Source organism: Gorilla gorilla, chromosome 18, assembly GCF_029281585.2.
Source record: "Gorilla gorilla gorilla isolate KB3781 chromosome 18, NHGRI_mGorGor1-v2.1_pri, whole genome shotgun sequence".
Lineage (NCBI taxonomy): Eukaryota > Metazoa > Chordata > Mammalia > Primates > Hominidae > Gorilla > Gorilla gorilla.
Window position 1 is genome coordinate 7,449,629 of NC_073242.2, and position 16,426 is coordinate 7,466,054.

The 16,426-nt window shown below is 44.4% G+C and overlaps 1 protein-coding gene across 6 annotated transcripts in view; it reads right to left on the reverse strand.

Moving 5' to 3' along the window:
* The window catches only part of CREBBP (CREB binding protein), a 154,767-nt gene that overhangs the window by 73,022 nt on the left and 65,319 nt on the right, over positions 1-16,426 (reverse strand). For all 6 annotated transcript variants that reach the window (XM_004057099.5, XM_055365150.2, XM_004057098.5 and 3 more), the window contains exon 3: positions 12,490-12,666. In XM_004057099.5, the coding sequence (XP_004057147.2) occupies positions 12,490-12,666 (177 nt within the window). The remainder of the gene's footprint in view (positions 1-12,489; positions 12,667-16,426) is intronic.

Sequence of the window (16,426 nt, forward strand, 5' to 3'; positions counted from 1 at the left end):
ATCGTTTCTCAATGACAATGAGGAGGAGCACAGGCACTGGACAGCCCAGGCAGAAGGATGCAGGCAGCCTCCTCTCTACCTCCCACTCGAAAATGAACTCAAGGTGGAGCAAACACTTCAACGTAAGAGTGACAATCGTACCATTCACAGAAGAAAACCGAGAATAAATCTTCACGACCTTGGATTAGGCAGTTTCTTACTATGTCACCAAAAGCGCAAGTGATAAAAGAAAAATAAACTGATTTCATAAAAAATTAAAAACTTTTATGCTTCAAAGGATACCATTACAAAATAATGAACTGTGAAAGTGGAAAGTGAAAGAGAAAATATTTGCAAATCATAGGTCTGATAAAGCACTTGCATCCAGAACATATTTTAAAAACTCTTACAACTCAGTAATGAAAAGACTAATAGCCCAATTAAAAAATAAGTGAAAGCTCTGAATAGATATTTATGCAAAGAAGATACATGAATGGCCAATAAGCACATGAAAAGATGTTGAACCTTATTAGCCATTAGGGAAATGCAAGTTAAGACCACAGTGAGATACCACTTCACACCCACCACATGGCTATAATAAAACGTCAAATGCTAACCAATAGCAACAGGGCGGCCAGGACGTGGAGAACCTGGAATCCTCATACATTGGTGTGGGAATGTAGAAGGCAGCAGCCACTCTGGAAAACAGTCTGGCAATTCCTCAAAAGGTCAAACATAAAATTACCACATGACCTCTGCAATTCCTATTTTAGGTATACAACCAAAAGAACTGAAAATGCACATTCACATGAAAACTGTAAAAAATGTTCACAACAGCCTTTTACAAATAGCCAAAAAGTGATACAATTCAAATGCCCATCAAGTGATGAAGGGAAAAACAAAACACGGTATATATCCAAAACGGAATATTATTCAACCGTAAAAAGGGAAGTAACCACACATACTACAACATGAACTCCGAAAACATGCTTCGTCAAAGAAGCCAGTCACAAAAGACCACATATTCTGTGATTCAATTTCTAGGAAATGCCCAGAATAGATACATCCATGGGGGTAGAAAGACTAGCGGTTGGCAGGAGATGGGGGTTCAGGGCAAATGGGGAATAACTGCTAATGGTACTAGGTTTCTCTTTGGAGTGGTGAAAATGTTTCAGAATTCACTGTGGTGATGGTTACACAATATACTAAATACCACTTAACTGTACACTTGAAAGCAAGGACTATATGGTACATGAATTATATCTTAAAAAGCTGTTTTTAAAAAGTTCTTACTAATCACTAAATGAATAGAAATAAAACAATGAGGCATGTTTAATCTATCTATATGGCCAAGATTTAAAAAATGCTAATTGGTATTGATGAGGATATAAAGAAATGGCAATTCTCAAGTACTCTGGCAATTCGGTATAATTTTGGAAAGCAACATGTATCAAAAAGAAAAATATGCATTTCTTTTGACACTAACTCCACTTCTCATTATTCATTATTAAGGAAGTAATTGGACAAGTATGTTAAAATATGTGTGCAAAGATAATGCATCACATTCTGATTAAATATTGAAAACTGGAAAAAATTCTAAATGTCTATTAAAGGTGGACTAATTAAACATCCTATGGCTACAGACTTATAATGAAATAAGAGGCAGCCATGAAAAATAAGGCAGACCTCAAATAACCCCTGTCAAAGCCATGTGGAGCAGGGGAATGGGCCAGCCAAGCCCCGTCTGAATTTGTGGGAGAAAACATCCAATGACTGTTATTTAAGGCAACAAATTACTAACAACAATAAGGTAGACCTTTTAGCTTTAACAAAAAGCTGTTTAAGTGACTACTATTTTAATACCAAAAAGCATTCCATTTTGGGGGGAAATTCCTGAGAAAACAAAATCAGAAGAATCAGTAAGAAAATGATGAGGAACTAAATATAAAAAATTAAATTGTAAAAGTATGGGAAGGTAATTAAGGTGAGTGCTTTGTTACGTAAAGGCAGTAAAGGCTTTAGTCACAGAACATAAAGCAGTGTTCCTCACTATTACCAGTAAAAATTCTTTTTATTTTTGGAGACAGGGTCTCACTGCTACCCAGGCTGAAGTGAAGTAGTGCAATCATGGCTCACACAGTCTCACCCTCCTGGGCTCAAGCGATCCTCTCACCTCAGCTTCCTGAGTAGCTAAGATCACAGAAGTGTGCCTCACGACGCCCAGCTAAGTTTTAAAATTTTTTGTAGAGACAGAGTCTTGCCATGTTGTTCGAGCTGGTCTTGAACTCCTGGGCAGAAGCAATTCTCACGCCTTGGCCTCCCAAAGTGCTGGGATTATAGCTATGAGCCATTGCACCCGGCCTTCCAGTAAAAACTCTTAAAATACAGATCCTCTCATTTTTCCCCTAAGAGACGAGCCTGCTTTGTTTTTTTTAATTTAGACTTTTCCCAATTTTTCCAAAACTAACATATATGTGCCTTTACAATGAGAATAAAGACATTTAAGAAGCCAGGAGTGGTGGTACACCTGTAGTCCCAGCTACTCAGGAGGCGAAGGTGGGAGAACTGCTGGAGCCCAGGAGATCAAGGCTATAGGGTCCCATGACTGTGCTTGTGAATAGCCACTGTACCCCAGCCTGGGCAACATAGCAAGACCCTGTTGCTAAAAAAAAGACAAAAACAAAATCAAAAACACTGAGAAAAGAGAAAAAAGAACAAAAGCCCCATGGGCGACTCCAATGCAGGAGAAGACTGTACCATTAAATAGGTGTGACAGGCTAGATTACATAAAGACTGGCATTCTTTCTATGACTAAAATCACTAGGAATAAGTGTAAGGGCCATTGATGAACTAAGAAAAATTAAATCTGAAAGACACAAGACAAAACAAATCATGATGGAGCTATTATTTTTTCTCCTCCCAGTCCATCTTTATTCCTCACTCTGTGCCAGGCTCTGTGTTAAGGGTCCAAGGTACAGCAGTTCATTGAAGACACACACATCCCCGAGGGAAGAGTACTCTGGGGACTAGCCACACACGACAAGTGAAGTAACTGAGGCCCCAAGGAAAGGGCCTTGCCTGGGTGATGAGCCAACCAACTAGCAGCAAAGCCCCAATCCTGCAGCTCTCTGTGCCCCTCCTCCACAGAGGGCTGACCACCTTGCTTTATAAAGTGTTGTAAGAGAATCTGACAGGAAAACTGGTGAACAACAGGACCAAAGCAACTCAAATAAATGCCTATGTCTCTAAACATAAGCACTTTATATCTTACTCATGATAGAAATGCTCATCAAAGTAAGATGACATCATTTTCTCCTATTAAAGGACAGGGTGGGCTGGGTGCAGTAGCTCACACCTGTAATCCAGCACTTTGGGAGGCCGAGGTGGGCAGATCACTTGAGGTCAGCAGTTTGAGACCAGCCTAACTAACATGGTGAAACCCCATTTCTACTAAAAATATAAAAAATTAGCTGGGTGTGGTGGCGCGCACCTGTAATCCCAGCTACTCAGGAGGCTGAGGCAAAAGAATCGCTTGAACCCAGGAAGTGGAGGCGTCAGTGAGCAGAGATTGCGCCACTGCACTCCAGCTTGTGCAACAAGAGCAACATTCTGTCTAAAAAAAACAAAAGGACGGGGTAACAGTCCCTAGCCTTGGGAAGATGGTATGATGCTGGTAATCGGGTACATGGCTTTTGTTGGAAGGCACTATAATGGTATCTGTCAAAAGCCTTAAAATATATGCAATATGTGTTTCTGGAGCGAGGATCATTTCACATGCAATTTGTAATGTGGAAGGAGGAGGTGAGTATGGTGTGAGAGCCATACTGGTTTAAACCTTAGTCTCCCCTGTCTGTTACTATTTTGAGCCACTGAGTAAAGGGAGGTTAACACAAAGCTCACTGAGCCCACTCACCCCACCCGTCATCTTCACTCGGTTTAGCCACAGGCTCTTTGCATGTGTTGCTTATTACATAATTGGCAGCCTCAACCACTGTGTATACTCCACTGTCAAACTACCTTTAAAAGCAAACTCTTTATATTTACTCTGGTATTCCTTAATTTTTTTTTTTTTTTTTTTGTGATGGAGTCTCGCTCTGTCACCCAGGCTGGAGTGCAATAGCATGATCTTGGCTCACTGCAACCTCTGCCTCCCAGATTCAAGCAATTCTCCTGTCTCACCCTCCCAAGTAGCTGGACTTACAGACGTGTGCCACCATACCTGACTAATTTTTGCATTTTTAGTAGAGACGGGGCTTTACCGTGTTAGCCAGACTGGTCTCAAACTCCTGACTTCAAGTGATCCACCCGCCTTGGCCTCCCAAAGTGCTGGGATTACAGGAGTGAGCCACCGCGCCCAGCCTGTTCCTTAATTTTTAAAAGAATCTAACATGCATTTTTATTAGGACTGTTATTGCTACAGAGGTTTTGGGTAATTTAGCCCCAATGCCATTTTTCCTATAGTGCCTGTATTCTATGCTAAGGACATAACAGAGATGTGCATACAGAATGTGGATAATAACGCTTATCCTCACATTCCTCACAAAAAAATAAGTCATTTTTTACCGTGTGTCCAAGAGTAGGTTATCATGTCTTCAAAGGACCCTGTGTTCCAAACAGCAAGAGACTGACCAAGAAAGAACAAGGAAGGACAGTGTCACCCCTCTGTGCAGCCACTGCCCCGGATCCACACCAGGCTGGGATTCCTGCTGCTCGTCCTCAACCTTCCACATCGCAACAGGGTCCAAACCTATGCTCCTCGAATGCTCCCCCACCCACCTGGAAACCTGACTCCTCCACAACCTCCACCCAGAATCAGAAAACAATACCAAAGCGAACATCAGGCAGAACAAGGGCTGGCTCTGCAATAACCACTTGCTCAGGTTCCCTCATAAGGACCTACAACAGCTGGGTATGCAAAGCCGTAGTGCCATAAAACAAAGAAAATGCTCATTAAATGTACACAGCTGCCAACCTGGGAAGAAGCGATAATCACCTCTGAGGTGATAAACTGGTAAGAAACACAACATAGCTATTTTCATAGAGGAAATGTTTCTTGTGTTTTCTTCTTTTTGCTTTGTGTTTATTGATTTTTTTTAAAAAAATAAGATCATCTTAAAATTTAAGATCTAAATTCAGGCCGGGCAAGGTGGCTCACGCCTGTAATCCCAGCACTTTGGGAGGCTGAGGGGGGTGGATCACGAGGTCAGGAGTTCAAGACCAGCCTGGCCAACATGGCGAAACCCTGTCTCCACTAAAAATAAAAAATAAAAAAAATTAGCCAGGTGCGGTGGCGGGCGCCTGTAATCCCAACTACTCGGAAGGCTGAGGCAGGAGAATAGCTTGAACCTGGGAGGCAGAGGTGGCAGTGAGCCAAGATCGCGCCACTGCACTCTAGCCTGGGCGACAGATCGAGACTCTGTCTCAACAACAACAACAACAAAACAAAACATATAAATTCAATAGGGAAATAATCCAGAATGATTTATAAGTAATCTTAAAGCTGTGATTTAAAGTAGAAAGCAAATGGCTAAGGGGAGCAGGAAAGCCTGAGCCCAAGGCCAAGGCTCAGCGTAAGAAACGTGGCCAAGGGCGGAGGACTTGCCACTCCCTCCCCACTCTCTTCCTGGACCCACAGCCACAGCCTTCAGAACCCAGCATTCTACCTAGAAGGGGTGGGAGTTACTTGTTACAGCACAAAGAAAACCTATAAGGTGGCCGGGAGACGTGGCTCACACCTGTGATGCTAGCACTTTGGGAGGCCCAGGTGGGTGGATCTCCTGAGCTCAGGAGTTTGAGACCAGCCTCAGCAATATGGCGAAACCTGTCTCTACCAAAAAAAATACAAAAAATTTGCTGTGCATGGTGGCACGTGCCTGCGGTCCAAGCTACTCGGGAGGCTGAAGTGGGAGGATCGCTTGAGCCTGGGAGGAAGAGGATGCAGTGAGCTGAATACTACACCACTGCACTCCAAATGGGGTGACAATGAGACCCCAGCTTAAAAAAAAAAAATTACCGGACCAACCAACCAAAGAAACAACAAAAAAGACAACCTGCAAGGTAGAAGGCACCAGATCTATTCCTACGGTCAAAGTGACTGGTGGACCAGACCAGGAGTCGAATGACCAAGTTCAAGAGAATTACCAATTTACTAAAAACTTAAAGTTTTTAGAATACTCTTCTTGAATACTGTTGATATATACATATGTATTCTTCAAGAATACTTACGACATTTACAGGTTCTAAGGATTAGAGGAAAAAAAGGAACATAAACAAAAATTTACACAATAATTTTTTGATAACTTGGCAAATTAGTTACTGGACAGACTGTCTTTTTGGTGACTTGAACCTCAGGGCCATCTCAAAGGGTTGTGGAAAAGGTAAAAGGAAGTTAGGGTGATTTGGGCTGTGCAGAGACTGATGTAGCTCACACCGCTCCAGAGGAAGTGAAGTATTATATTCGCATTACTGCTAGCTACGACTGACCTCACCCAGACCCATGACCTGTGCTGTTTACTGAGTTGTTGCTTCTTGCAGGACTACTGCGGTGTATTTACTCGGTTCTTCTAAAAGTCACTTCATTTCTCAGAAATGCCTGCCATCCTCATTATACACTCCCAGCAGGCAGGCAGAGGCTGCAATGCTGGTTGTTAGTAAGTATGCGGCACATCTTGTGTAGACAAAAAACAAAACCAAAAAAACCTTCTGGCTAGGCCTCCACTTTACGTGAGTATCTTTGAGATGATTTATGCTTCCACCTAGGAGGTTTTGCTGAAGAAAGGATTATACTAATCAGACTCTAGAAAAGATACTGCTGGTTAATGGGAAACCCATACTGGAAAGTAAGTTAAATGACCTTGACTGAGCCCTTGTAATATGTGGGGCTACCCCTAATACCAAAGGACTGGCTACTTTCTCTCAATTTACAGTTTCTTCTCATTTGCAGCACATCACGTATCATTATTTTGTGCTTAAATTATGTTTCCCAGCTGATACTTATTGCCAAAACCAATGGGGATAAGTTTGAACAGAAGATTTATACTTAACGGCATTTGAAGGCCCTGCATACATGTTTTCTCAGTGATCTTCAAGATACAGATGGAGTCAATAGATGTAAACTCTTAAGAATACACAAGCACTTAAATCACTAATAATTATAGACAAGAGCTTACTTCCAAACCTTCCCCACTTTTTCCAGTTCAATTAGTGAGACACAATTCATAATCATGGTGTAATTTTTCTATAGACACTGTTATGGTAAAGAGATGACATGACTATTCACCCGCCGTCTCCACAGAACTCTATAAGGACTCTCTTTAGTCCTAGGATAGAGGGAGGTATTAGACAAGCAGTGATTTTACAATTTCTACTTGTGCAGTGAAAGGAGCTTGTGTATAATGTTAGGGAACACAGGCATTTGTGCAAGGAAACCAAAACTGAGAGGAGCTCATCAAAGACGACAACAGAGAGAGATCCTGGCGTTCACGAAGCTTAACCCTATGCAGCCAGTTTAAGTCTTGCTCCCTCAATGATCACAATCTAGACATGGGACAGAAAATTATGAAAATATGACAAACAAGGTTGGGGAGTGGGGGAAGATTAGTGAAGCCTTCTGAAGTACTAAAGTGGACATGAAGACCAACAAAGTAAGTCCACTCCACAGTGGGACAGCTGGTCACGACGCCAATGGCTCATGGTGTCAGTGGACAGTGGCTTTCATGATCTTTATTCCACATCAGAATCACTAGACCAGCTCATGTAAAACCACGAGTTCCAGCAGAACACAAAGAACTGCAAGCCCATGTATTTAAGAATTATCTGAATTATAATTAGAAGGAATTAGGTGGAACTGGGAAATTGAGAAAGAAAAAAGCTGAAGTTTCGCAAGTTAAGAGTGACTACAAGACACAGATTCTGCACCTTCGTCCTAAGAGACTGTGAATCGGGAGGACTGGGTGAGGCCCAGGAACTGCCAGTCACTCGGATGCAGGTGGGGCCATGGACAGGTGCTGAGACACAGCAATGGAATGAACCCCTGGACACAGGGGGCCCTGGAGGGCATCCTAGCACATGGCTTGCCACTCAGGTGCTACCAGTGTCACTGCCGCAGCTGTGATATTCTGGCAGGACACAGAAGGCCACTCTCCCATCCTCCCGTCTACACAGTCTTCCAGCCACACCACCCTTCCATTCAGAGACGTAGATCAGCAGCTGCCATGGGCCCTGTCCACAACCTCCACTCCAAAATTCTGAAACTCAGTCACAACAAATCGTAACATCACTCTCATGAGCAATTTTAAATAAGCAGCACTACTGATGAATCTCCTGCATCTCAACTTTAAGAATGGTGAAGTCTCCATAATGCAGTTCTTAAAAAAAAAAAAAAAAAAATCACACCTACGAACTTCACATTAGAAATAACTCTTGCAGGAGACCACGTGGGAGAACCTGAAGATGAGGCCCCTCTGGTCACTGAATGTTCTCAGTCTAAGACGTATCCCACTTCTACACGGCCTTTTGTGAAAATGTCAGAAAGCCCAATCCAAAGCGTAAGCAAGACGTCACCAAGAATCAGGTGGGTTCCACTTCCAGAAGGATCGCCCTTGAACTTCTCCTCCTCACTCAACTAAAGTGGCTTCAACTTCCTGCATCACACCCCACCCTGTAAGCCGATGGCCCACCTTCCCTCCAAGGCCCCCTGAACTGGTTCCTGCTCAGCCCCCAACTCCCACTCACGCCCTGCTCCCTTCCCTCATGGTGGCCTTTCTGGACTTCTACCAGTTCCTACGCAAGCCAGTGCTGTCCCAATACCCTGGGGTCTCTGTGGCTTCTTCTCAACTTTCCAATCTTGCCTTTAAATCTCCTTCCTCAATGTGGCCTTCTCTGATGGCTCCATCTAAAGAGGTCCCTGTGACAATCTGAACCACTGAGTGCTACGCAGACCTCTTGGAGCAGTTTGTAATGATTTGTTTTCCGTGGCCACTACACTTTCCATTTCACAAAAGTGGAGTGAGCTCTGTGTCACTCCCAGTTGCCTTCTGGGGAGCCAACTCCAGCACCTGAGCCCACAAAAGGCTTTCAACACGTGACAAATTAATTGAATGATCATATCCTTCCCTTCCTCAATGCTACCCAGTGTTGGACTCCTATAGAAACTAGGAGGGGAGAGGAACAAGAACTCCCTGGCCCAAGACCACGTGGCTGAATCACTCCAGGAAAGAGCTGCAGAGGGCACCAGGTGATTTGGCACCGGAGTCCTGACTGGGATTGTTTGGGACACCAAATTTAGTTGGGTACCCCCTAAAGCATGACAATAAATGCAAATATGTTTGACACCTCATTTTTTCAGTAAATAGACTAGATTTCTTTGTAAGTGTTTGCCCTCAGTATGCAAAAGTCTGTGGGTTTTGAGGCCAGATACAATTTTGAAAATTCAAAAAGACTACAAAACACATCTGAGGAACTGCAGACAAACTGTGTAAGCACGGGCTGGTGAAGCATTCCCGGCAGGCTCAGGGCTGCAAAAACATGACCTCAGAACATAACTGAAGAGTTTCAGGCTTTGCAAACAGGAAGCTACATAGCTTTGAACAACCCAAACTCCTCAGAGTCTCAACTTGCTCAGCTGTAAAATGGGACCTGGAATGATGTCTCTCGAGGCTATTGCAGGAATAGGGTAAAAATTACCTACAAAGATGTTGGGGAGACCATGTGTGCTGGTACCCCACTTTCCCACCAGCCCCTCTGGTTCCTACCACTATGTGGAGCACTGAAGGCTGTTCCTGGGTCAGGCTGCCTCACAAAGGCACACGTGGGCACAGCCCCATCTGATCTGTGCCCTCCAGGGTCAGTGGTGTCATTCAGTTTACCCCCAACAGGCATTTGTGGATCTGTCTCAAAGTCCACAGGGGTTCTTGTGAGACAGTGGCCACCAGGCAAGCAATGCAGTTCCCATGGACAAAAATGCTTTCTCAGTTTACCCTGAGAAGACCAGAGACAGACCAAGAAATAGGAAGAGAGGGAGTGAGAAAGAGAGGGGGTGGGGAGAGAAGGGGAGAGGGAGGGATGAAAAAAGGGGGGGGCAGCGGGGGAGAGAGACAGGCAGAGAGGAAAAGTGGTTCTACTTTTGTCAGATGTCTGGAAGACAGGCAAAAGGATGAGATGCTGTTGCTACTGCTTCTCCTAATTACTCTGCAGTTCTCCAGAGCAGGAGTTTTTAACTAGGGGCGACTATGCCCTGGAGAACATATGTTGGTGCCTAGAGCCATTTTTGATTATCATGGCTTAGAGGAGAAAGCTGTAAGCACCCAGTGGGTAGGGCCAAGGATGCTGCCGAACATCCTCTGGGGCACAACCGGCTCACAGCAGAGACCTGCCATCAGTGTAGAGGCAGAGGGGAGCCTGCCCCAGACCAAACTGCTCCAGCACTGCTGCAGGTGAAGGGAATGAGCAGCCTCTTTGCAGTCCCGGGCAGAAACTGTCCTTGACAAGCATACCACATCTGCCAAGTTCAGCCCTCTGGAGCAGCAGTGGAGGCAGCAGAGGGCCCGGAGCACAGATTCTGTCACTAAGTTGTAGATAAAGGAGAGGGGATGGGGAAGTGGGGCTGGAGAATATTTTAAAAGAGAAAAGGGAGCAAAATGTTAGGTCAGGGTTTCCCTGACTGTAAAACACAAGAAGTCTTGGAAAAAGCAAATGCTTTCACTATGAAGCCAAAATGTGCTCCTGGTTACTGAGCAGGCATAATCGATGACAGCCAACCCCAGAGTCCACACTACTGTCCTTTCGGTGAGGACTGGAAAAGGAAGCACAGGAAAGAACGGGATCTGTGTGGTGCCAGAGCCCAGCATTATGCAGGTCAGTACCATTCCCTGAACTTGAGGGGCTGACCTAGGGTCCTCTGGGCTCTGTTTCAGGTTCTGGACCTGTACTATCAGGAACAGGACAATCCTGGCAACAAAAAGTTACTGGAAAGAAAAAAGCATATCAAGGAAAGTTACAAGGGGATTATCAGAAGAAATAAAGAAGTCCTAAGAACTTTAGGTTGTTTTCACAGTTTTGAGAGCAAGTTTTGTTACTTGTACATACCCAACCACCTTTTTTTTTTTTTGAGACAGAGTCTTGCTCTGCCACCCAGGCTAGAGTGCAGTGGCGCGATCTCGGCTCACTGCAACCTCCACCTCCCAGGTTCAAGCGATTCTCTTGCCTCAGCCTCCTGAGCAGCTGGAATTACAGGTGCCCGCCACCATGCCTGGCTAATTTTTCTATTTTTAGTAGAGACGGGGTTTCATCATCTTGGCCAGCCTGGCCTTGAACTCCTGACCTCGTGATCCACCCACCTCAGCCTCCCAAAGTGCTGGCACTACAGGTGTGAGCCACCACGCCCAGCCTCAACCACCTTTTTAAATGGAGGTACCATACAGCAGGGAGCCAGCACCTGACAGGACACCTCATTATTCCCATTTCCTGATTTTATCAAACAAGTAAAGAAAGAGATCTGGCTCTCTCTGCTTCCCAGCAACCTCAAAACTTCTAAGCACTGTAAGCAATGTTAATTACTTAGTTTTGAGAAAAGACCAAGGTTATGTAAGATGCATCAGAGGAAGCTGGATGAGGTGAAAGATATATAGGAATTCTCTGTGCTATCTTTACAACAAATACTTCAAAATAAAAAGCGTAAAAAACCGAAAGACAAAAAGCAACTTTTTCTGAACATAATCCTGTCACTTTCTTGTGATCCAAATCACTACGGCAGCTGGGAAGGTCAGGCTCTCAGCAACAAGCACAGTGGGGAGAGATGGCTGCTTGTTGTCCTCACCCACCACCAAGAGCACATCAGACATGCAGCAGCGGGGCTGAACAAGAGAGGCTGGACAAAAGAACGCACTACCCCTCAGTGTTTTGAAATAAAAGAGATTCTATTATTTGGTGGTGCAAAAGGAGATATTTTCCCATTAATATCTTGGTTCATCAGGTTGAGAAGTGATAAGGATAATTCCCATTTTATAGATTTCCCATCTATAAAATCCCTTCAAACCTCAGGGAGGATGAAGACACGTGGAATCATCTATTGTGTTGGACATAATATGCATCTCATCAACAGAGTATTGTCTTTGGAAGATAAATGTCCATCATCTGATGGTAATACAAATCAATGGGCTTCTACTGACATCATCAAGCCACTAACAAACAGGAAGTGAAAGAAAAGCCAGTATCTCTGGTTCTCATGATTCTGGAGAGAAAGGTAAAGTGATTCGTGCACGTGAATTCTCTCCATCAACAAAAGGAGCCTGGGAAGAGCGGCTGAATCATCCTCACCTATCTCTCCTGTTGCTAGCTCATCACAGAAAATGTTAAACTCACTTAGAGAGCTACTCATGAGAAATCTGGGTTCTCTTCCTATCACCTACTGACACACTTTTAGTTATAGACTTTCACTGTGAGAATGGTAAAAATCCATAGACCACGGCACCCACCGGAGAGCCATAACACTGAGAGCCAAGGGTAACTTACCATATTTGGCACGTTGGTGACTGAAGTATTCTTGATGTCTGTAGGGAAGGTGGGCAAACTGTTGACCATGCTCTGTTTGCTGGCTAACTGGGGGTTCACTCCAGTGGCTCCCATTGGCTGCCCTCCAGCTTGACTAAAGGGCTGTCCAAATGGACTTGTGTTCCCAGTTATTCCCATCTGAAACAAAAAAGAGGTAACATCAGCTGTGGTGATGCAGTCAATATAAAAGGAAGGGCCTGGGAAATGCTCACACAGTTTCCTATGAAATACTCATTGCAATGATAAATTCAAGGTTCATTATCAGGTTCACATGCTCCAAGCAGAAGGTTCATGAAGCAGCTCCTAGCAGCCACTCTCTCCTCACCCTAAACCCCATCCCGCAAGTAGACGAGCTGTTTCCCCCCACCCTCAGCCACTCTCCTCACTCAATCCTTCCTGCCCCAACAATGGCACCAACACCCGAAGAAAGTCATTTGGAAAACAAAACCTTCCAAAGCTGCTACCCAAGGGGAATTCTTTCAGTTTAATCCTTAATTACTCTATAGGTATCTAGTTTCTGTTAGGTTCCCCATCAGATTTGAACTAAGTTTCCATTAGTTCAAAACACACAGTGGAAATACTGCAATGAAATGATACAACACCTGGGATCTCCTTTAAAATACACCTGACCCATGACCAACATGGGTTTGAACTGCATGGGTCTACATATATGGAAATATTTTTCAATCTCTCCTGCTCCTCTTCAAACTCCTCAGCCTCTGCCAACCAAGAGATCAAGACCAGCACCTCATCCACCTCAACGTAAAGACAACGAGGATGAAGACCTTGATGATGACCCACTTTCACTTAATGAATGGTACATGTATTTTCTTTTCCTTATGGTTTTATTTATTTTTTTTAACAGAGACAGCATCTTGCTCTGTCGCCTAGGCTGGAGTGCAGTGGAGCTGTCTCGGCTCACTGCCAACCTCTGCCGCCTGGGTTCAAGCGATTCTCTTGCCTCAGCCTCCTGAGTAGCTGGTACTACAGGCACGTGCCACCAGGTCCGGCTATTTTTTTTGTATTTTTAGTAGGGACACGGTTTCATCATGCTGGCCAGGCTGTTCTCAAACTCCTGACCTCAGGTGATCCATCCACCTTGGCCTCCCAAAGTGCTCGGATTACAGGCATGAGCCACTGTGCCCGGCCCCTTACGGTTTTCCTAATAACATTTTCTTTTCTCTAGCTTACTTCACTGTAAAGATACAGTATATAACACATAAAACATGAAATTTGTGTTAAGCAAATGTGTATGCTATTGGTAAGGCTTCTGATCAACAGCAGGGAATTAGTAGTAGTTAAACTTTCATGGAGTCAAAAGGTTACAAGTAGATTTTCGACTGGCAGGGTCAGTACCCTTAACCCCTGAGTTGCTTAAGGGTCACCTCTAATCCACTGGGCAGGAGGAGGTGGCAGGAAAAGGGCATAGATGGAGAGAGCCTGGTAAGGTACTGATAATCACTAACCAAGCAGTAGGCGATGGGTACAGAGAGGTTATAGTATCCTCTCTACCACTGTACAGGTGTAAAATTTATGTATTTATTTATATTTTTTGAGAGTGTCTCACTCTGTCACCCAGGCTGGAGTGCAGTGGCGTGATCTCGGCTCACTGAAACCTGCCCCTCCCAGGTTCAAGCAATTCTCCTGCCTCAGCCTCCTGAGTAGCTGGGATTATGGGCTCGTGCCATCACACCCAGCTAATTTTTGTATTTTTAGTAGAGACAAAGTTTCATCATGTTGGCCAAGCTGGTCTCGAACTCCTGACCTCAGGTGATCCACCCACCTTGGCCTCCCAACGTACTGGGATTACAGGTCCGGCCTAAAATTTTCCATAATAAAGTTTTTTATAAAATTAAAGTGCACTGAAATCAAATATATACTAGATAAAGGCAGGAATGGGAAAGAGGAACCCTCAGCTATGCTTCCGTGAGGGCCTGCAACCAACTGGAATTCCTTCCATCAACAGATGTGGGCCAAGTTCCCTGATGACCCCCAGCTCCAGCCTCCACAGGTCAATTCACGAATTGCCATGGCAATATCCCAGTGCTTATCTTTCTCCCTGTGGAGAAACGACGACTAATTAAGAAACTGGATGCTTGGGCTGCCTGTCTTTGCTTTTTTGCAAAGCTCTAATATTCCACCTTCTGTCTATTGTGTGTTCTGTATTTCTGGAGTAGTGGTCAGTTTGATGGACTGGGAAGGTCCCCGCATAGGGAAAACCTCCCAGGGGTGAGTTTCCAGTTAAGAAATCATAGCTCAGTTCTCTCCATCAGCCTCACCTGGTGACTGCCACGCCAGCATGTCCACTCTGGGTAACTTAACATTCCTTCTATGGACTTCAAACTCCTCGCCTGTAAGATGAGTGTCTTGAACAAGATGGATCGTATTATTTCTTTCAGCTCTAAAAGTCTAGGCTACAAACAAATCAACATTCAACACAACTGGCCCTTTCTGCTGAAATGCCTGTACAGAAACACAAATAAAAACCAAAGGAGTATAACCAGAAAGTTCTAGCTCTGTGCATTTCATACGCAGGTGATTTCCTTCCGCATGTAGTCCTCCTAGGTGGCATTTCTCACCTTTTGGAAAGCAATCACATTCTTGCCACCACTAGGTGCTCTACTTAAGTGAACTGAGACACTAATTCTTCTCCAAGTCCACAAACCAGACTCAGTTTCGAGTTCAAATGACTTAATCTAGGCAAGATGGTAGCTCGATAAATATTAAGTACATTTCTGATTTGCAAGAAGCTTCCTTCAACTGTCATCTGAAACTTAATTGAAGCAGGGATTTATATTTTCAGAAACCACTATACTAAATTAATTCCATGGAACAATTACTACTCTCAGAATTTGTCTTATTACATATAACCAAACCGCTGAAACACTGTTCTTAGAAGCCTAGAATTTGAATACAACAACACGAACAACAACAAAAAATATAGTTTTTTTTTCCCAGTTCCTAAATTTCTCACTTCGGACAAAATATGACAGAACACCCACACTCATTTTCTCTTGATCAATTCATCCTCGAAGTCAACTGGTATTCACCAAGTGCCTGCTACGAGCCAAGCCCAGTTGTGAGGCTGCGTAGATGCATTTCCCACTTGTCACGGAGCTCACACCTTATGTCAACCAATTTGACAAACAAACAAACAAAAAATCAACGTCTTTTGGAAGTTTCTAATTAATTAGGCCCAGCATTGACAAACCAAAGTGGGTGACAGCTGATGGGGTGGGGAAGGGAAGAGGTAACCATCTTCCTTCCACACCAAATGCCCAGGCACCCTGGCTCCAGAGAAGAGGGGACCTAAGTACCAAGAGGCCAGCGTGCTCTGAAAGGGGTCCCATGGACCTCAAAGTTCACCTGACTTGCTTCAGAAAGTTTATTTCCAAAACTTCCCAGATATTTTGACAATTTTCCTAAGATAGCCCTGCCAGGGTGAGTATGAGTGTGTGATCAGACGGTTAATACCTGCCTGGCCTGGGGCCCTTTTCTAACTGGTCAATGTTGGGGTGTGTGTGTGTGTGTGTGTGTGTATGTGCGTGTGTGTGTGTGACAGAGTCTCGTTCTGTCAATGTTGGGGTGTGTGTGTGTGTGTGTGTGTGTGCGCGTGTGTGTGAGAGACAGAGTCTCGTTCTGTTGCCTAGGCTGGAAGGCAGTGGCATGATTTCAGCTCACTGCAACCTCCGCCTCCCAGATTCAAGCAATTCTCGTGTCTCAGCCTCCCAAGTAGTTGAGTTTACAGGCATGCGCCACCACATCTGGCAAATTTTTGTATTTTTTAGTAGAGACAGGGTTTCACCATGTTGGCCACACTGGCCTCGAACTCCTGGCCTCAAGTGATCCATGCACCTCAAGCCTCCCCAGGTGTTGGGATTACAGGTATAAGCCACCA